Raw genomic sequence first — 23,587 nt, 5'->3', positions numbered from 1 at the left:
GAATTTTATTATTTGAATAAAAAAATTATAAAACCTGTTAAATTTTAAAGCTGAAACAAAAAAATAAATAAAATTGTTTAGATTATTAAAATTTCTTATGAATTTTAATAAAATTTAAAGAATATTTTACGTTTTGTTTCGTATAATCGTTTCTTTCCGGTTTGAATGAAAAAAAAAAACAAAAAACTGAACATGTCGTCATTATAAAATTTAATAATTTGCATATTAATGTATATAAATCTTTTGTTATTAGCTCTAATAATGTTAATTTGCTTAAAAGATTTGTGTGTTTCTTTCTATTAACACAATCTCTAAGAAAGTTATTTCATTTTAATTAATAACATGAAATTTAAATGATGTGGAAAGAATAAAAGTTGGTCATAGTGAAGGGTTGGTTTAGGTTTAGCTTTTAAGTGTAGGAGTACAATTGGAGATCCTTAGATCTATTATGACAACCTTGGCTACAAGTATGAGCTTTATGAGTCCGAAACACCGAAAAATCGTTCCCGGTAAAAAGGACTAAGTTACAATTCCTGCTGGCGTAGAAACCTATCAGTGATCTTGCTAAAACTGATCAAGTTCGTCAACAATACAACTAATAAACAGTCCAAATAAAATGGCATGACATTCGTCATTGATAAATTTGACAAAGTCCAAATACTACAGAGTTTCCTAAGTTAGTTTTCCTAGGGATTTTAAATAGTTTTGTTATATCTAGAGTTAAATTAAATTTTTCAGAAACGTAACAGGTATCGGATCTGAATCCATGCATAAATACTACCATTTCTGTATAACACATAGGTATATACGTAGGTATTTTCATACCAGATGCGCAATGCATTTTGAAGCAAATGATTCCTCATACCTATCTTCTAATAATATACCTTGCTATTTTAATGTAGAAGCCTCAATTGGGAACTATTTGACAAAAGTCAATTTCAAGAAAGATCTCAACCATTTTTTATTTAGTAAACATGTCAATCACTAACAAAGATAATGACCATCGGGAGGACAAATCATGGATAATTAAAGAATGGATGACATTTTAGATCTGGACATACGCTACTGAGATCGCATATACCTCGCATGAAACTTTACAATACTGTGGGTAGTAGAGTATGCAAGAAAGGAGGAGGATTTTACGCTATAATTTTTGTGTTATCAGGCAGTCTATTTTGTCACAATATTACTTTACTCCAGGGAGAAGTTTTTCACAATTACTTCTCAAAATAATGTAAGAATGTCGAGTTCACTAGTTTCCTTAATGTAGCGTTATTAAGAATGAACTGTGTCAATAATATTTCAAGATCTTAGGTCTATTTCTATTATTGTTATTAAAAACCGCATTACTCTTTACCACTAGCAAAATCAACACTGCTTTGTTCCAACATTACTTAAAGTAAACTGGAGGTATACTGTCCAGTGAATAGTGCAGTATGTATTCTAAAATCGCTCGAGCGACATGTATCTTCTAGGATCTTCATTTAGTAATGAATCGTTCAGCCAAATAAGTTACCCAATGTCTTCTAACATCCGATTAAACCAAAGAATGAAGAAGCCAATGAGACGTTCAGGTCGTTCAAAGGTGATCATCTGTATTAGCTCATCCCAGCTTGATTCTTATGACCATTTATTCAGCAGAATGTCAGCTTATTGTGTGAACCGAGTCCATTAAAAAATTCAACACAGTCCATGATAATACTCGACGTTATATCATAGCAAGACATTGTCTTAAGTGTTGCCTGGCTTTCAGAGATAAAAAAACCTAACGATGAAAAAGGCATTGAACCCGGAAAGTGAGTATCCATAAGGAGATTACAGCTCTCCTTTGGTCATTCAGTGTACGTGGTTCTAAGTCCGGATTATTATTATTATTAGTGAGGCTCTACGTACTGCGACCCATAGGATCTTTTGTGCAGCCTTATATTTTTCATCCTAACAGATTTAGGCTACGTATAAAGCCAAGTATTCTATTTGGTGAGAGATCAATTACGTCCCCCGGGGCCAATAAGGCCCTTCCGAGCCATTTAGTTCTGCATATTGCCAGCATGAAGTCCACAAAACCTACACTGTTCATTCTCAACATTACCTAATATAAATTGGTGATACTTCCAAACCACAATGTATGGTGATTAATCCAGTAAGTATCCTCAATTCACCCTTTCCGATCTAGAGCAACGACTAGGATCTACGTTTGGATAGGGTAATCAATCGTTTGGACTGTCTTAGTCCTGGAAAATTACCCCAAAATCGGGCAAATTCCGATTCAACCCAAGAACGAATACGTTCCATATTGTATCCACGTGGGATACCAAAGAACGGTTTAGGAACTATAAATGAGCGTCGAGCACCTCTGTTGGCAAGACAATCAGCGACTTCATTGCCAGCGTGATTTTCGTGATCATAGTTTGCCATCATGTTTGAGTACTCTTAAGGGATAATTTCCATTTTTGTACTGTTATTGTGAATACTAGACTTCATTTTATATTTTTCTTAAGTTTCATCAAAATCGGCCCAAAAATATATAATATTTCGCTATCTTTCCATGAGAAATTCCAAATATTGAAAAAATTGACCTTTGACCTTCACGATTTAAGGGTTAAAGTTTTCCGATTTTAGTAAAACTTTCAGACTATATTTAAAATTACCTGGACTATATTATTCTGAATAGCTTTTACTTAAAAATCATTACAGTAAGGAAATTCTGGTCATTCCCCAAAATATGGCCAAAAAATTAGTTTTTCTCGAAAATCGCAAAATTTATATCGCAGGTACGGAAAAACTATAGGAGGTATTGAATACCTTTTTCACATTTTTATTCCCTATAATGTTGTCAATAAATCCCCATGTGATGATCAAAAAATTCTGAAATTTGTTTAACAAAATTTTTAAAAATTTGAAATTGGAGTTTTGAAACTGTCGTTAAAAAAATTAAATTTTTTTGGTCATACCTGCGAATAGGTTAACGGTATCCTACACGGACAAAAACTCATATACAAGTAAATATGGATATATTTTAAGTAAAAATGAGCTTTTATTTTATTATTTCTCAAAATATGTTAATTTTGTTCATAAATTTCTTGTTCTAGTGACCTGAGACACGTTAATGGCCTGGCGATTTTTTAATAACTTTAACATTTTTTCACCAATTTTTGTCTTTTATATCTTATTATAACGACAATTACGTACACATTTCGATTCTTTTAAATTAAATTGTAAAAGTCATTATTTTATGGCAAAATTTTTACAAAAACTGAAAAAATTGCATATTTTCCCCTTGTAAATGCACCTCAAAACTTCAGCGTCGTTGCGCCACCAGTTAACGTTATCCTATCATCCTAATAGTTTACACAACGTGTTTCTACAATACATAGAACAATTCTAGAGGGGGGCACGGCCTGTACCTAGAAAGTTTTTTTCGTCCATACAATCTTGGAGCACTCTAATGCGGCCAGGCATAGTCCCCTCCAACTACTATTTGTTTCGATCGATGCTTTACGCACTCTCTGGGATACTCTTCACTATAGAACAGAGTATCCTTGATTCGTTCTGGGCCTCAAAAGATGAGCAATTCTTTTGGCTCGGAATCCATATGTTGTCAGAAAGATGGGTAAAGGTCATAGCTAACAATGGCCAATACTTTGAATAAATTTTTATTGTACAAATGCTTCAAAATAAAGGCTAACAATTTTAAAAAAATTCGCAATTTTAAGTCATACTCCCAATAATTCAAATTGATTTAAAATATTTGTTCTTCATTAAATTTAATTTTTGAATCTCTTACGTTATAAATGAAGAATAATTTTTTTAAGTCAATTTGTAATAGATTACTTATTTAGGTTCCCTTTTGTAAGTAAACGTGGTAAGTACTTGCCTCTATAGACATCACCGTGTTAAAATGAAGAGTAAATTAGAATTTTAACTCATTACTTTGCAATGTTAGCTTTTCCTGGGTAATCTATACCCCTCATTACATTCAAAAACACAATTGGGCATTCAGAATAAGTAATTATAATATTATACCTATAATTTAAATGGAATCTCTTCAATGATGATTAATCTTAATAGCACATAACTACCACTCAAAATCCATATTCTAAGATGGATAGAATGTCATTAGATAAACAGATCAAATAGTTTTAAATAAATAAATATAATTAACCTTGAATAATGTATGAAATCAAAACAAAAAACATGAATATTTTTATTTATGGTTTTGTTAACAAAATTGTTGATGATACGGTTTGATGATGCGGCTTTGTAGCAACTGGAAATAATGATATATTTCCTTTAGATCAAAGCTGTTTTTTTTTTATTGTTAACAAGGCTATAATCGATAAAACATCAAATATACCTAATAATTTATTTATTTGTTTGTTTACATATGAAATCAATAAAATACAAAAAAACTTGTTTCTAACTTTTTAACAAAATACTCAATAAAAATGCAATGAAATATTTAGATATTTTAAATTATTTATTTAATTAATTTATATATATTTCATTATAAAGTCGGCTTAATAATTTGTCTAGGCTAAAGATACTAAACTTAAAACTAGGAAAAATAATATGATTTAATCACATAATGGCAGTACTTTTCATAAACCAAAAAAATACAAAACAAATAAGTAAAATAAGAATTACAAAAAAATAAATTCAACAACATTTTTTTTTAATATAAAGAAAACAAAGAAAACAATTTTAACAAACAAAATCACAATGTTATACTACAGAATATGTAGATACATATGGATTCCTTAGAATCTGGGTCGTTTTGTGGTGCTCAATTTGGAGCCTTCAAAATTATAGGCTACAATAGTTTTCGTTTTGTTGAAGGTGCTATTTTTAAAATCTTGATAGAGTGTGGACTGTGGAAAACTTTGCAGTTTGGTAGCTGCAAAACTAGGCAGTTTTGTGGTAGTCACATTGCCGCGCAATTGTTTAAGTTGTTCATTAACTTTGGCAAAGAATGGATGACTAAATGGATCATTCTTGTATTTATTGTATTCTGTATTAGTTGTTGACTTTGTTGTAAAAGGTTTCCGTGTTGTTGTCGTAATTGTAGTTTTTTGTAGCGTTGACTTTGTTGTGGCAGTTCGAGGTCTAAGAGTTGTGGTTTTGCTGGTTTGAGGTTTCAAAGTTGTGGTTTTGTAGTTATCGTAGCGAATTGGCTTTGTGGTGGTAACTCTTGTAGTTTTGGCTGTGGTGGGGCGGCTGGTTGTGGTTTTTTGGTTGTCTAAACGAATTGGCTTAGTTGTTCGGGCTGTGGTGGGTTTTGCTGTTGTACTCCACCATTTGTTGGTAGTTTTCTGTGTGGTTGTCGTTGTAGCGCTGGGTTTTTTGGTTGTTCCTTTAGTGGTTGGTTTATCCCATTTCTGCCAGTTTGCTGTACTGGTTAGAGGTTTTAGGGTGGTGGATTTCTGTTCGTTTCTCCAATTCCAAGTGGTTTTCTCGGGCTTTGTAGTCGTAGTTCGTGGGGATTTTGTAGTGATAACTTGTCCTAATGTTGCATTGTTGGTGTATTTTTGATTTTGCCAATGCCAAGTGGTGGTAGTTCGTGGTGATTTTGTGGTGCTGGTAGTTTTCGGCTTTGTGGTAGTTGATTTCTGATTTTGCCAACTCCAAGTTGTAGTAGTTTTAGGGGATTTTGTGGTCTTAGTTGTTGTGGTTGGCTTTTTACCTGTAGTTGTTGGTCTTTTAGTTGTAGTAGTGGTTTTGTTAGTTGTGTTCTTTCGTGTAGTTGTGGTGATTGGTTTTCTCGTCGAGCTAAAGCTATTCCACGATGTGGTTGGTTTCTTGGTTGTTGTCCACGTTGTGGTGGTTGGTTTTGTAGCTGTAGTTTTAGGCTTAAATGTTGTTGTTGTTGTTCTAAAGTCATTACTATTTAAATAGTTTTTGGTTACTTCATTGTGGTAGCCATTATTCTGAAGAGAAGACTGAGTTGGTTTGACAGTGGTGGATAATTTAAGACTGCTGCTTAAAAATGGATTAGTTTTGAACGATTCTAGCTCTGTTATTATTTCAACAGGTTTCGATATAAAATTATTACCCGATAAAGTACTATAGCCACCGTTTAGGAAAGGATTGTCTTTATAATTAGGTTTCGATGATGTAACTGCCAATGGCTGGTTAATTTGTACAGAATTTTGCTGATAGTTTAGCTGGTTGTTATTAGTAAAGCTGTTTGAACCTACTGATTTATGATGTTCGCTAACACTAGGTATTTTAAGATTTTGCAAAAATGGATTATTGGCATAGTTTGGCTTTTCATTGTTTGGCTTAACTGTAGAAACTTGGTTGCTGGCTTGTGTTTTAAATCCACCACTTAAGAAGGGATTACTGCTAAAAGCAGAAGTTTTTGCTGGCGCCTGTTGTAATGGCTGAGTTTGTTTGGGTTTATTCGAATATGTCTGCTTCTTGTCAAAATCCTCAATTTGATTGGGAGTAAAACACGAGCGTATCTCTTCCATTTTGCGATTACGACAATGAGGTTTATAAACTGTCCAAGCATTAAAACCATCACCTGATATTCTGGTATGTTCCTCGTGTATGATTTTAATACATCTTACATCATCTGTTATATCGGAATCGAGCAGCTTATCACAGGGTATATTACATGCTTTACCGCCATACTGATCATGCGAGCACCAATAAAGATCACTGATCTGAAAGAGACCATGGTCAAAAGAACCATCTGCATTTAGGCGTCCAACCGCGGCCGTATTATATGAGGACTCATGTTGAGCTATACAAACCCAAGTGGGTATTTGTTCCATGGGCATTTTGTGTTTACTTAAAAGTTCCTGAGCTAATTCACACTTTTTATAAATTTTGCCTTTGGGAGTATTTTTTGTGTGAGGTGTGTAGAGAGGCTCTATTGAATTGGTTATCACAGATGTTGTAGGTACATTAACTTGTTTTAGTTCTTTTTCAGTAAAACATTCCTTGATGTGACTCATACCCGTATTACGACAATGTGGCTTATACACCGTCCAAGCATTGAAGCCATCTCCTGAGATCCTAGTATGCTCCTCATGTATAATTTGAATACAGCGAACATCATCAGTTATGTCAGAGTCCAGAAACTTAGCACAGGGTATATTACAAGCCTTGCCACCATACTGATCATGAGTACACCAATAAAGATCACTTATTTGGAAAAGACCATGATCAGCGGAACCATCTGTATTTAAACGACCTACAGCACCAGTGTTATATGAGGACTCATGTTGAGCAATACACACCCATTTGGGTATTTGTTCCATAGGCATGCGATGTTTGTGGAATAATTCCTGGGCCAATTCACACTTTTTGTAAATTTTACCTTTTGCGACAGGTTTTGATCCAGATGAAGTTTGAGGAATTAAAGAATTACTAGAACCAGTTGCTTGTACTTGAGTAAGTTCTTTATCCGTAAAGCATTCCTTGATGTGACTCATACCAGTATTACGACAGTGCGGCTTATACACCGTCCATGCATTGAAGCCATCTCCTGAAATTCTCGTATGCTCCTCATGTATCATTTTGATACATCTAACATCATCCGCTATATCAGAGTCCAGCAGCTTATCACAAGGAATATTACAAGCCTTACCTCCATACTGATCGTGACTACACCAATAAAGATCACTTACTTGGAACAGACCGTGATCAGCCGAACCATCTGTGTTGAGGCGGCCAACAGCAGCAGTGTTATATGAGGACTCATGTTGAGCGATACACACCCATTTGGGTATTTGTTCCATGGGCATGCGATGCTTGTGATACAACTCCTGAGCCAATTCACACTTTTTGTAAATTTTACCTTTTGCGACAGGGTTTGATCCAGATGTAGTTTGAGGAATTAATGAATTGCTGGTACTAGTTGTTTGTACTTGAGTAAGTTCTTTATCCGTAAAGCATTCCTTGATGTGACTCATACCAGTATTACGACAGTGCGGCTTATACACCGTCCATGCATTGAAGCCATCTCCTGAGATCCTAGTATGCTCCTCATGTATCATTTTGATACATCTAACATCATCCGCTATATCAGAGTCCAGCAGCTTATCGCAAGGAATATTACAAGCCTTACCACCATACTGATCGTGACTACACCAATAAAGATCACTTACTTGGAACAGACCGTGATCAGCCGAACCATCTGTATTGAGACGGCCAACAGCAGCAGTGTTATATGAGGACTCATGTTGAGCGATACACACCCATTTGGGTATTTGATCCATGGGCATACGATGCTTGTGGAATAATTCCTGAGCCAATTCACACTTTTTATAAATTTTACCTTTTGGAGCAGGTTTTGATCCATATGAAGTTTGAGGAATTAAAGAATTGCTAGAACCAATTGCTTGTACTTGAGTAAGTTCCTTATCCGTAAAACATTCCTTAATGTGACTCATACCAGTATTACGACAATGTGGCTTATACACCGTCCAAGCATTGAAGCCATCTCCTGATATCCTAGTATGCTCCTCATGTATCATTTTGATACATCTGACATCATCCGCTATATCAGAGTCCAACAGCTTATCGCAAGGAATATTACAAGCCTTACCTCCATACTGATCGTGACTACACCAATAAAGATCACTTACTTGGAAAAGACCGTGATCGGCCGAACCATCTGTATTGAGGCGGCCAACAGCAGCAGTGTTATATGAGGACTCATGTTGAGCAATACACACCCATTTGGGTATTTGTTCCATAGGCATGCGATGTTTGTGGAATAATTCCTGGGCCAATTCACACTTTTTGTAAATTTTACCTTTTGCGACAGGTTTTGATCCAGATGAAGTTTGAGGAATTAAAGAATTACTAGAACCAGTTGCTTGTACTTGAGTAAGTTCCTTATCCGTAAAACATTCCTTAATGTGACTCATACCCGTATTGCGACAATGTGGCTTATACACCGTCCAAGCATTGAAGCCATCTCCTGATATCCTAGTATGCTCCTCATGTATCATTTTGATACATCTAACATCATCCGCTATATCAGAATCCAGCAGCTTATCACAAGGAATATTACAAGCCTTACCTCCATACTGATCGTGACTACACCAATAAAGATCACTTACTTGGAACAGACCGTGATCAGCCGAACCATCTGTATTGAGGCGGCCGACAGCAGCTGTATTATATGAGGACTCATGTTGAGCGATACACACCCATTTGGGTATTTGATCCATGGGCATACGATGCTTGTGGAATAATTCCTGAGCCAATTCACACTTTTTATAAATTTTACCTTTTGGAGCAGGTTTTGATCCATATGAAGTTTGAGGAATTAAAGAATTGCTAGAACCGGTTGTTTGTACTTGAGTAAGTTCCGTATCCGTAAAACATTCCTTAATGTGACTCATACCCGTATTGCGACAATGAGGCTGATATACTGTCCATGCATTGAAACCATCTCCTGAAATCCTAGTATGCTCCTCGTGAATAATCTTAACACATCTAACATCATCTGTAATATCAGAATCTAATAATTTATGACAGGGTATATTGCAGGCTTTACCACCATACTGATCGTGAGAGCACCAATAAAGATCACTTATTTGAAAGAGCCCATGATCAGCCGAACCATCCGTATTTAGACGACCTACAGCGCCGGTATTAAACGAAGATTCATGTTGAGCTATACACACCCATTTTGGTATTTGTTCCATGGGCATGCGATGCTTATGATATAATTCCTTAGCTAATTCGCATTTAGAATAAATTTTACCTTTACCTGTTGCAACTGGCACTTTATAGCTGGGGGAGGGTTGCATAACTTCAATAGATTCCAAAGTCTTTGCATCAAAACAAGATTTAACCTGGTTGATATTTTGATTTTGACAGTGAGGCTTATACACTGTCCAGGCATTGAAACCATCACCCGAGATTCTGCTATGTTCCTCATGTATGGTTTTTATACAAGCCACATCATCCCTTAGATCGTCGTCCAGTAACTTGTCACAGGGCAAATTGCAAGCTTTGCCTCCATACGCATTATGATCGCACCAATAAAGATCACTTATCTGGAAAAGTCCATGATCAGCACTGCCATCTGTGTTTAAGCGTCCTATGGCTGCGGTATTAAAATGAGATTCGTGTTCGGCGATGCAAACCCACGTAGCTATATCCTGCATTGGAAAGTTGTGTTTAGAAAAGAGTTCTTGTGCTAATGAGCAACGTGTATAAACTTTACCCTTATGAGAAACGCCCTTATTCGCTGATGACGATGTAGATGTAGCTGTTTTGAAAATATCATTGTAGCTGGGCGGCGTATAATGTGTTTTCGATGGTGTCTGTTGTCCCACATTTTTAAAGAATGGATTATTGCTGTTGAGGGCAAATTTAGTTGTAGTATGCACTTGATTTGAGGCCAAGCCCACTGCTGTGGTTTGCACCTTATGATGTGTGGTTTGTTGGGTATTTTTAAAGCAGCTTGCTACATGCTCGTAACGTTGATTTTGACAATGTGGCTTGTAGACTGTCCAGGCGGTAAAGCCATCTCCTGCAATGGCTGTGTGTTCATTGTGTATCCTCTTCACGCAACGTACATCATCAGTTATGTCATTGTCCAAGAGTTTATTGCAAGACAAACCGCATGCCTTGCCACCACTATAGCGATCATGAGAACACCAGTAGAGATCACTGATCTGAAAGAGACCATGATCGGCTGAACCATCAGCATTTAAACGTCCCACGGCGGCTGTATTGAAACGGGATTCATGTTCGGCTATACATACCCAAGTGGGTATTTGTTGCATGGGCATTTTGTGTTTCTGATGCAGTTCGCGAGCCAATTCACAACGTCCATACACCTTGGCGCTCTTCTTGGGTGAATAATCCTGTATGGCATTGCCCGAAAATTGACCATGATGTGAGCTATAGCCTTTGGCTGGTGCTGAGTAAGTAGATGCGGCATGCTCTCCTGGGAAACAATCCTGTATATAGGAAGCTGCTTTATTTTTACAGAACTGCTGATAAGCATTCCAAGCCGTATAACCATCTCCTGATATGCGATGATGCTCGTCGTAAATACGCTTGACACAAGACAGATCATCACTTAGATTGTCATCCCTCAATTTATGGCACTGTAAATTGCAGCCAGCTCCTTGGCCAGGCGGTGAACACCAGTAGACATCACTGATTTGAAACAGACCATGAGAGCCCCCCGTTGGACTAAAGGCCTGAGCTGCTGTATTAAAACCACTCGAATGCTGAGCAATGCACACCCATTGTGCCACTTCCGTTAGATCAAGGCGATGGCGTTGTCGCAACACTTTTGCCAATTCGCAACGTTCGAATACTTTTGATTCCACTACACGGCACGAGCTCGCGATTAGCAATGCTAAAATGAATCGCCATTGTGTCACAGTTGACATATTTTTTTATATTTTATTTATTTCTATTATTTGTTTCGTTTTGTTTAAATTATTTTAACACATTAACGTTATTGTATTTGTATTGATTCTAATTAATTAATTTCTATTGATTAGCTATGCTGAGCGTTTTTATTTTTTAAACTTTGTATGCGATTTCTTACAAAGAAACTCACGCGCGTTTCTTTGCTTCTTTCGATTCTTTCAACCGCTCGTCCGATGTGTTCAGTTTAACGTCTTCTCAGCAACTAAATGTTTTAAGAAAGTTTGCTCATCTCTTGATTGCGTTTCATTTCCGTTTTATACACACCTTGCGAAACAGATACAAACAAACCAGCTCTGTAGTCAGTGTATCTTCAGCACACAGATACTCTCACACACACGCACATTTCCACTAAACACTGACTTGGATTTCGGTAGAAGTTTAGCAAGTTTAAGCTGCTCGCACGCCTTTTAACTTGGCTAAATGTAATGAATAAAATGTTTGCTATAAAATAAACACCTAACTAAGGACGGTGTCAAAACAGAATGTTGACGCTTTTTGTTTTTGTATTGTTCGAGTCTGAAACTAGTTAATCAACTGACCACAAGTCAGCCGGCCAGCCAGTAACTCAATCATTCATTAATTTATTTCATTTAATTTTAATTGTGGGCTGCCAGATTTGTGTGTTCTCTGTGGGGTAGAGTGTAGTGGAGACGGCTGATAAAACGATTTCAAGTAGCAAAAATTCTTAAGTGTTTATACTTAAATGTCATGATGCTCATAATCAGTCTGACGTGCCCACTGTTTATTTTGTAATTAATAACGTATGTGTATTTATTAATGTTATTAGATATATTTATATAGCAGAAACGTGTTCTGACATCCCAAGATTTTAATAGGTTAGCTAATTTATTAAATTTAACTTCATTAAATTTTTGGGAATTGAATCATTCACCGATAAGCTACCGTTAAATCTAAAATTCCGATATAAGGATACCATTATTGAAAAGATCTGAATAACAGTTACCATTACCTTTTTAATGTTTGGAATCGGTAGTCAACCTTAATTATCAGTTTAATGAGATTGCAAATTCAAACAAAGTATGCCAATATCGGTAATAATTCACGATTTATAATGAGCCTTCTCTGAGATCGCACTATACGAGTTGTAGGCGGGATCTCATCAAAAGATTTTAAGATCAATTTAGGTCTACCGCAAGGCTCCGTCTATTCTCCTTATTTTTCTAAACAACCTAAAACTTCCAACACTATCTATTTTTTTTTGAAGATGACAGCATATTCATACTATTACACATTGATACAAAAGTAAACGATAAATATGGAGTGGTTCTGATTTAGCAATTCCGTTTTGTTGAAGTCCATAGAGTACGGAAATACTTACAGTTATTCTCGATCTTCGTTTTAGTGAAATAACGGTATTTTTAAAGTAACAACGTCAAACCATCATAAATGTGTTCTTTAGAAACTAATTTTAAAATTGTTTCTTTTGTTTGACAGATATAAATTTTACCTTTTAAACAGAAAAAATATTAATAAAAATCGGTTGCAAAATGGCTGAGTTACGGTAGTTTAAAGTCATTCATTTTTCAATTGATTCTTTTTTTCTTAAGAGTTTTGGAAAGTCTCTTCGGTAAGTTTTTTCACTAAAATATAAAAGAAATATTTTACTGCCTCAGCATCAACTTAGAACGTGAAACTTAAACTACCGTAACACAGCAATTTTCCAGCCGATTTTCAAAAAGTATTTTCCGTTTGAAAGGAAAAATGTTATTGTATAAAATAAATGAAAACAATTTTAAAATCAATTTCAAAACAATACACTTGTGATATTTTTGAAGATATGACTTTAAGAATATCTCTATTTCACCACATTTGCTAATAAAAAAAAGTATTACCGAACTCTATGGACTCCAATAAAACAGTATTGCTTATGAGTATGAACACCAGGTATATCCCACTTGTCTGTTTTGAAGCTTCTCTACAGGTGAGGGCGAAGGTGCTTATCCTTCGCTGAACTCTAAAATTTGTTCAGTGAGTATAAATTTCATTTAAATCGAAACAAAATTAAAAAAATATTAAACCAATAAAAACGAAGTGCTCACCCGGGTGGGTATTGGTAAAGAGAATGCTATTGGTGACAGTAGGATATCCAACTCTGTTGATTAGCTGGAGTACCGTCGCAATGTGGGTAGTGTTTCGCTGTTCTATGGAATATATTCTGCTGAACTTAGAGAACTTGCTTGGAACGCTCAAAATACTACAGAGAAAATTTGTTATTGAGCCTTACTGTCCTTATGTGGAACAAACATCCTGCTAAAGTCTTTCCTGCCATTTTCAATGTAGAAAAGTTCAAGTCGTATGTCTTCAAACACTACTCCCCATTTCTTCCTCCCATAAACTATTTTCCTAATTCCACGATGATTTGCATAGGTATATGGAGATTTATAAGATCCATATAATTAACACAAAATATCCTCATTTAGGCAAAAGGTACTAAATAGTTGAAATATGTATATGGTGAAACAATTAAAGTATCACAGCATTTGAATTATTTTAGCAGCCGAAATATTGGATCCATTTTTTGGAACGGCGTTACTGGATAATATGGATTAAAACTATGCTAAAGCCCTAGTGTGACAATGAAAGATACTGCAGTTATAAATTTGTACATTGATTTGATTGATTAACAACCACGACTCAAAATTGCAGATTATCTTTTGTGATAACTTAGGATTCGGTATAAATATTTGATAATATGTTGGCAATAAAAATGGTCATACAAACATTTACATTATAAAATTCAACTGCGTTTTGGAAATCCTAAATACGATTGATTAATTATCGTTTCAGAAATGGTTGGTATGGGTGCTCTGGTTAAATTAATGTATTAGTTTGAAAATATTGTAATCCATTGTTTTCCCAGATTCAATACAAAAAAGCCCAGAGTTTTTATAAATATGTAATAGAATGGTTAGATTACTAACCACTGTGTGTCAAAATTTGATTGTGATTTTGATTCGTATGATGACGACATACCGCAATGAAATTTGGCTAATAATTCTGTCAGTGACTAATCTTCCCAAATTGATGTGGTGCAACCAAAATTTTAGATTGGAAGAGACGAGTGATTACACAGGAGATGTGGATATAGCAAATGATATAATAAAATTGGATAATGTCTCACATGCACAGCTATTTCGTTTGTTTTGGTCAAGAAATTTAGTCAAAATGATTAGCTTTCAAAAAAATTTAAATACTTCGAAAATGTTTAACATAATTAGTTTTAATGCCAACCGCCCTGGTGGTTAATAAACTAACCACCCCATTCTATAAAAACCTTTATCTGTATTTTTATGTTTTATAATAAATGAACCCTAATTAAAGTAAAAATGCAATTGTTTTGATTATAAATAATTATTTTAAGTCAATTGTAAATGTTCAAGTCATTTTCTGTAGGAGACCTTGTATGGGGACTAGGGACAAATGATGCCCGACTTTCAGCCATACTTTACATTATAATTTCAGAGTACTTTTAACTAATTTGTGCAAAATTGTATGAGGCTTGCCGCATAATCAACATATTTGTATGGGGGCTAGGTAAAATCATGTTACCAGCGGAATAACAAAATCGTTTTGGTGGTGGATATAAAAATAACGAAATGACAGATGTATTTAATTATATGACAATATTTAATATAAATAAATTCTGACGTACAATTAATAAATCATGAATCTGGCATCTCCTCAAAATATAAACAAAACAAACAGCTGGTACTTGGAGATTTGATTAAACATCAAATCTCTAAGTACTAGTGAATTCGTTCTAAGGCTAGTCATCTCCTTTCTTTAACCATAACTAACTTTACTACGTTTTCATATAAATACTTACTATAAATAATAAATCTTCTTTTTGTATTTAAACGACCACTCATTTGTAGTCCGACGTCGTTGTCATCTTTCTAACGTTTGTTTGATTATTAATATTTTTTTTTAGCGTCATCTACTATAATTGCAAGTTTAAACTCATGGCTGGCCAATTCTGTATTTCTATTTACTGATAAAAAAAATACTCGTGCTGATGCATTCATTTATTTATTTGTTTGTTTGTTTTCTTTACTCGATTTTACTACTGTTTATTTTCAAATTTAGGCGCAAAAATCTTTACATAGTTTAAATGTGTTTACAATACACAACAACAAATAAATAAATTATAATGAGTGGTTTAATGGAATGTTGTTGTTTAACTATCAGATACGTAGTTATGTGGTCATTAAGGGAACTACAAAAGGGGAAACACTAAAAGAACTTATCAAAATAGTAACTGTAGCTATAAAGGGAAATAATAACGGAAAAAATACATGTGTGATATTAATAACTGTCACTAAAGTTTAGGGTTTTTAATTTACCGACCTTTTTTGATTTCCGGGAATCGGGAAATTTTTTTCTACATTTCCGGGTACCCGGCTATTCCCGAAATATATAATGATACTGTAAATTAGGAATATTATAGCCAAATTTCATATAAAAACATAGTGTTATAATTATTAAATATCAGAGTTTCGAATTAATTAATAAAATTTGAGCTTAATTCACTAAAATCTTAATCCGTAATTAAAAAATGTCAGCATTTCATTCCATAAATCCATGCCTTATATTTAATTTTTTAGATTCATTCCAAAGCCTTTGTTTAAACTGAATTAATTTTAAAGTTAACTAGCTGTCCCGGCAAACGTTGTTCTGTCATAGCTCACACAAAGTTTGAAGATTCTCACTATAATAGTACTCCAGATATGCATTAATAAATTTTTACTTTGTATGGGAGGTGCCATGCCCATTGTTCCTATATAGGTTAATTATGAATCTAAACCATCCAGGTACCCACTCAAACACACACAACAAATTTCACCGAAATCGGCCCAACCGTTAAGGAGGAGTTCAGTTACTAACACACGTACAGAAGAATCTTTATATATACTTATAATAATTCTTCTTTATAAATAAAAAAACCCCAAATAAATAATAATAATAAAAAACGGTCTATTATTGCCAAGATATAAGCAAAAAACTGTAAAAATTCCCTGGATTCCCAACTAAAAATTCCGGGAATCGGGTAGTGAAAAATTGACGAAATTCCCGGGAAATTTGTACCGGGAATTCCCGGGATAAAAACCCTACTAAAGTTAAGCGGGTATATAAACTTTGTTATTATTTTTGCAACATATCGAAATATTGGTCTCAGATGTTTTAAGTAATACTTATTCAGGACCTACATATACGATCATATATTTAGAATCTAGACCAAATATTTTTTAATTCTTAAAGTGTCACTTTAGTTAACATAATTTTGTTTAATTCCATCACAATATACATGGGCTTCTAAGCCATTTCAGTCTTCATGACCCCAATATAGAGCAATCACAAAGTGTATGCTCAGAGGTCCCATCGTACATCTCATAAAATCTGTACAGTTTAGACTCAAAATTGCTCAAATTAAATTCATGACATCTCGGATCTTGCTATATTTGTCCTCTATCTCGAGTATCGTATGTTCTTTGTTTCAGACAGCCTGCTAGACCAAATGAATTTTTAATTTTAATTAAAGAATTTATTCCTTATTAATTACTCCATTAAAATTCTTATGAAAACAAGCAAATTATGAATTTTAATAAAATAATTTTAAGTACAATCACATTGAAGACATGCTGTTATGGCGCCTTATTAAAATTTTATTGATACAAATACAACATTTTTTAATGACTTTTAAAAAATATTTAACAAAATTCTTTAAATGTTTCCACATTCCTTTTATTTTTATAATATATAAACAGTAGCCACATTACACTAGCCAACAGTGAAAATTAGCGATTTTACAGATTCCAATGTCTGGTATAATTAGAATTTCTTATGAGTCATACCGAAATATTCAAATATTTATTAGAAAACACATTTCATTAGAAAGAGTCTATAACTTGTAGGGAAGTGTTATTTATTATAAACGAAACTTAATGTTATTAATTAATAAAAACATCTTAAGAAAAATGTCTTTGAACTTTTTCACTGAAAACAAATAATAAATGTTTATAAAATGTTAAAAAAAAGTAATTAAATATAAGAACATTAAATTTTTAATACTCGTAGTGAACCATTAATTGTATTGCGCTTAAAATAAATATTGATTTAATAAAATCTTAATACAAAACAAATATTTGCATAATTAAACTTGGCTCATTGATTTAACGCCTTCTTTTTATAGCCTCCACTACCAAAACTGGTAAATGAGTGAATATATAAATTTGTCGTTCCGTGTGTAACATTGAGAAATTTTCATCTGAGACACAAAAAAATATACATGTTCTTGGTCCTTTTGAATTTGTAAGTCGATATGGTCGTCTGTCGAACCTCCAAAAAGTTCCCTATGTAGATCCACTAAGAAGTGATTTTTGTAAATTCGAACGATTACGGGGGTATTCATTATATCTTCTAAACTAATATATTGTAGATACAAACAAAATTTAAAATGCATCTTTATCTACTTAAAAAAAATAGCAGACTAATGTTTGGTACTTTTTTGAAATTCGTACTTTTAGAAATAAGTTTCAAGTTGTTAAAAAATAACAAATATACTTTTGGTACTTTTAGGAAATTCAAATGATATAGGGGAGAAAACGGGAAAAACCTGGAACATTTTAAACCAACAGACATAGTAATAAATTATACATTGCATTCTTTACTTATTGAAAAATAACAAATATACGTTTGGTACTTTTAGGAAATTCAGAAAAATAATATTTTAAAACTTTATTTATTTTTGGTACTTTTTTCATAAAATAATATTTTTCCATAAAATGACATACCAATATGAACATTTTATTATGACTTCCCACTACGATACTGCTATTTATTTAAATAAAATTTAAATCACTTAAATGGGCACAAAAAACTACAAAAAGGGGGTAAAAACGGGAAAATACATTCAACATACTTTCATCTGCGAAAATAACGGACTTCCTGAATGAAATATCTGTGTTGTCGACAAAACTCGATTCTTCGACTTCTATTAACAGCATTTATAAACAGCTTATTTCGGGCACTCCATTCATCAAAATTTGCCTCGCGCAGAACCCGTCAAACCTAAATATTTTTCAACATCATTCTTCAACTTTGGAGCACTTAAATTGGGTTTTTCTTTAACTTTACGGACAATCCATCTCTTATCTGCATTATTAAATATTTTATTTGGCGCAGATCTACCTATCTGTTCTATTCTATTTTCGTGGCGAAACCTTTCTATAATGTGCTGGACAGTTGAGGAACTAATTGCAACAATTTCAAAAGTTAATCATTGGATTTTGCACTGTTTCAAATGACGAATAGCGACTTTTCTTTTCTCAAGTGAAGTTTGTTTTCCCATTTTAAAATTTAAAATCTTTTCAACTTATTTTTATAAAAATTCTTTAAAAATGACCTTAGCTTAGTGCCCAAACAGAAATAAATGCATTGCAACGGTATTTCATTATCAGAGAAAGTATCAAATACACTGCATCATTTAAGCTGTGAGCATATTTTAAGGAGAAAATAATTTTTTTCATTAATATTTCTTCAATAGATTGGTTGTTGTTATTTTTTCTTCCTCAGCATTATAACAGGACATATATCATTCGACTAATTTTCGATTTTCTAAAATAATCTTACCTGCATCAAATAAGCTGTGAGTCACTGTATATAAAAAGAGAGTTTGGAAAAGCGATTGCTGTCATTTATAAGACATCACACATCTGATACAAAGTTTCGCCCAGTTGTCATTACTCAATGACAAGTTGTCATTACTCAAATACAACTATGAAGTGGTATAATGAGAATAATATTGATGTTATACCAAAACACATCAATTAAACAAATTGCCCAAATCTTCGTCCAATCGAGATATATTTGCCAATTGTTAAACGTAAATTGAAAAAGAGTGCAGGTACAGTAAATAACCAGGTTTTTTATGAGAACAAAATGGAATAAATATGCTGGATTAACGGTAGAAGTGGGAAGAAAAGTTGTGCAGCTATTAATGGGAGGCATAAGAAGAAAAGCCGGAAAATTTATTCGCAATAAAGACACATAAACCTACAGTTATATTTTTTTAAAGCTTAATAAATTATCTTTAATTTCATGTATAAAATGTTAACATACGTTGTTTCATTTAAAAGATATGCTCGCCAATCCGTACGGATTTTAAGTGGCCACTTCTTTAATTTTGATAAAATTTTAAATATTGGTTCCAGCATTCATTAGAGTTTTTCACGGGAATTCTCGGAACGAGAAATCTCGGAAATTCCTGAAAATTTTTCGAAATCCCGGAAAATTGTGCGAGAATTATTTTGCTTAGTTTTATGTGATGTTTTTTGAACTTGACTTTGTCTAAAAGATACCTAAAAGATGCCAAAACAAATGCAGAAGATTAATACAACAAAAAAGATTTAACCAAAATAGACAAATAACATGTTAATTATTAAAATTATTCCAAAAATTCGTGAATTTTCAGGCCTGTAATAGAATTCTATTCCGATCGAAGTTGCTTTTTCATAAAGAGTAAAACGAAAATGTTTGGAGTAAATCCACCTTCAATGGAATTGAATTTTGTTTAATATTATTGGGTTTTCTTCATGTTTTAATTAATATCATTACTTAATTTTTTATTTAATAAGCAACACATTCTTAATTTTTTGCGAATTAATGGAATTAATTGGAATCTATCTAATGAAGACAAATGATAAATGGTGACAGATTTGTATATAATCAAAATTAGAAATCGAGTCAGTTTATTTCTTTATATTAAATTTTTATTGGATTTTTTTTATTTGTATCCAATTTACATTTTATAATCAAAGACTATTTTTAGCTTTTTAACGAAATCTACATTATTAAAATTTAATAATTTGTTCTAGGCGGGAATTAACGGGATCCCGGGAAATTTAAAAATGAATTCCGATTTCCTGGTAAATGAAAAAGTGCGGGAAAAGAAAAACTCTAGCAGTCATATAAACATCAATAGTTAAATTAAAAGTTAATAACTTCGTAAATACAGGCTGAATATTACCGATGGTATGCATTATCGCACGATCCACAATGGTTTAGAAACGTTTTTTTCCATTTTGCATCCAATATATGAAAAAACGTACAAATTTGTTAAAGTGGGCAAGGTTTGTGGAACTTCTGAGGAGTAAATAAAGACTTTTTATATAAGTATTTGATATTGGTGAAAACTTTAGGACTTGAAGATTGATATTTTAGTAAACTTAAATAATTTTATAAATTTTTGGGACGTCATTTACCTTAAAAACAGAAAAAATATGGTGTGGTGATTTTCCACGAAGAAAAATATAAAATTTGAATTAATGTAAAATTTTAAGGATTAAAGATATCATAACAAAATTTGGAACTAATATAGACTAAAATGTCTTTAAATCAATGGCATTACAATGTTTGACATTTTTTATTTTCAAATATCGAAATTCCTAAAACGGGGAAAATGTGTTCCAAAAACTGAGTTCTTTAGAAAAGTGCCTACTGTGATGTTATTTACCGTGCGATAGTAAAAAAATGTTTGAGATTTTTCGAGGATTGATTTTTAAAATTTTTTACTCAAACCGAATTTTTAATTTTTTTAACCGCTTTAGTGAGCCAAATTTTACTTTACATGCTTTTGTATTAAGTTATCTTTCAGGATCATATAAGAAATTTATATAGTCCTCAAAATTTTTTTGGTACAAAAGAAAAAAAGCCCATTTTTGGGAAAAATCGTAAAAAATAAGGCTCCAATTTTGGATTTTATTTTTTTTAAATTTCAGCTCATTCGGATCATAAATGGATTTTTATCGATTTTTTTAAAAAATTTGAGACCTGAGGTGACTAACTTTGAGGGGCCACGAACTGGTTAGCGCTAGAAAGCTTAACAAATATAAATCAACTCGAAAACACATCAGCTCCAACATTGTGAGATATCGAATTATTAAAAAAAAACCTCTGTGCGATCAGTTCACTTTAGCAGTTTCACATACGCACAGTACGGATAAAAAATTTTTTCTATGATACCTTGAAGTCTCGGCTCATACATAAGAGTTGTATTTAATTTTCGGTCGGATATAGATGGTGTAAATAGTCAGATGGAGTGAAGTAAATCCTACACTGTTTCACAAAACCAAGTCACTTGAATGCTTCATTCGACACTTGAAAAATGTATTCTCATGCCCAGAGCATCAAGAGAGTCTGATTCTACCATATTTACATCACCCGGAAATACAGATGAAGCGAAATGTTATGCTGTGCGTTTGAGTGTCCACGTGAAACATTAAATCTTGCGAGGATTGAACCAACTCTATTTGCACGGCTCCATATCGTTCTACTGAAATATGAAACTAACTGACAGTCATTATTTGGAGCGAAAATAAGCTGCCAGTTTCAACATATCGTAAGAATAAAGGCAACTTCTTTTTAGACCACCATTTAACTAACTAATAAGTATTTTTATCTATTAGAAACAGGGGTTTATTTCCTTTAAATAAACCGGATACTTTATATTGTAAATAAAAGCAGTTTAGTAGTTTAATATACAACAACAGTTGAAATAGTCGCTCAGTGTTTTTATACACGTTTATAATTGCAGAAACACACACATTTTATAATGTAAATGTATACAGTAGTAATGCAGTTGATGTTTACTCTAACAGCGCACAGTGGGGCAGAATCGAAATTTTTTGGAAATAAATCTGGCATTTCTAAACGGCTGGTCCGATCGGGATAAAATTTGAGTTAGGTGTAGCCAAGTAGTATTCGAGTTTATGTTATTAAAATGGACCCTACATATAATCCAGGGGCGGCGCTATGGGGGCTCAAAGTAGGGTACCTTCGATATGTATTTTTTTGTTTCCCATCCGATTTTTGGAAAACGCTTGGCTAGATCTTGAAAAAGCATCTTTGCGTGTGCTATTTATCTCTTATAATTTTCTAGTTATAGGCATTTCTAAATTGTTAGTTTTTTTTTTGTTAGTTAGACAACTAAATTACCAACAACATACAAAAGATTTCAGAGCAATATCAATTACGAATCCAAAAATAACAGATTTTCAATTTAAAAATTCAAAAAATAGTATATTTTTGCTGTTTTTTTATTAAAAAATAACTTTCTTTAAGAACATATAACAATTTTATGTTTTTCTATAAAGTTTCTTTACGGAGAACATTTTGGTATAAAAAACATGTCCTATTTTTCGAACATGTCGGCCCTACGCCCTTTGGAAATTGACCTATTTTTTATCAAAATTTCAACTTTGGGCCACATGTTCTAAAATCCCAAAGCTGGTATCAGAAAACGGAAAGCAGTTTTGGAAACCCTGATGTGTTCCCTATTTATCCCTAAAGTATTTTCCCAGCCCGAAGGAAATGTGGACCCTATAGACAAAATTATAAAAAATACCATTTTTGGGATTTTCGCTCCAATTTTTAGGAATTGCGGGATTCCCTTTGACAAGTTTTTTTACACCTTGTTATTTAGAATGAGAAACTTAAAAAACGCTGAAAATTTCATTGAGTTTCGTTAATAAATAAAGATTTTATTAGATATTATATATTCATTGAGTTTCTAAAAATAAAATTTATATCAAAATTATATATACATCACTTAAAGAAACATCTGGGGAATGTCTTTGTAAAAAAATTGTAGCCGCCAGTACCCGCCGAAATCCTTTTTTTTTAATTTTTAGTAATATTTTATTTTTTATTATTGATTTTTATGTATCTAGACCCTACTGTAACTTGAAAAAAAGTTTATATTGATCTTTTAAACATTTTTTTTTTGGAATCGGAGACACCAATTCACCTAGATTTTGATTTGGAACCACAGTGTACTGATGGTCATGTTTATAAACATGATGAATGTTGAACCAAGTCGTTACAGACCGTTAAATTCAAATCGCTATTGCAAATTTTACAATCATCTCCACTATTTAATGTAGGGTATTTCAGAATTCATATAAACTCAATTTTAGTTTTATATTTAGTAACTCTATTTGAATTTGACAACTAACACTAGACTTAAAGACAAACAATCTTCACCTTCTGTCAGTGTAAACAAATCGTTAAATATTAAATATTAATATGTTTATAAATAGTATTTGTTTAAATAAAATAAAAGAATAGCTTAAAGCATAATTCCAAGCAAAATGTA

At 33.0% G+C, this 23,587-nt stretch overlaps 2 protein-coding genes across 2 annotated transcripts in view; both read right to left on the bottom strand.

Annotated features, from left to right (window-relative positions):
• Snmp2 (Sensory neuron membrane protein 2) overlaps positions 1-23,587 on the bottom strand; it is a 94,879-nt gene that overhangs the window by 22,580 nt on the left and 48,712 nt on the right. The window lies entirely within an intron of this gene.
• Positions 4,459-11,598, bottom strand: LOC135953142 (uncharacterized). The gene has a single exon (XM_065502846.1). It carries the CDS (start codon positions 11,370-11,372, stop codon positions 4,758-4,760), a length of 6,615 nt encoding a protein of 2,204 aa, XP_065358918.1. The 5' UTR covers positions 11,373-11,598; the 3' UTR covers positions 4,459-4,757.

This window comes from Calliphora vicina, chromosome 3 (genome assembly GCF_958450345.1).
Source record: "Calliphora vicina chromosome 3, idCalVici1.1, whole genome shotgun sequence".
NCBI classification, from domain to species: domain Eukaryota; kingdom Metazoa; phylum Arthropoda; class Insecta; order Diptera; family Calliphoridae; genus Calliphora; species Calliphora vicina.
The sequence above is the reverse complement of the archived record's forward strand: the minus strand, read 5'-3'. Positions and strand labels throughout refer to the sequence as shown.

What these genes read in the sequence shown, in the direction of transcription:
- LOC135953142 (XM_065502846.1), bottom strand. Translation starts at nt 11,372, where the DNA reads ATGTCAACTGTGACACAATGGCGATTCATTTTAGCATTGCTAATCGCG.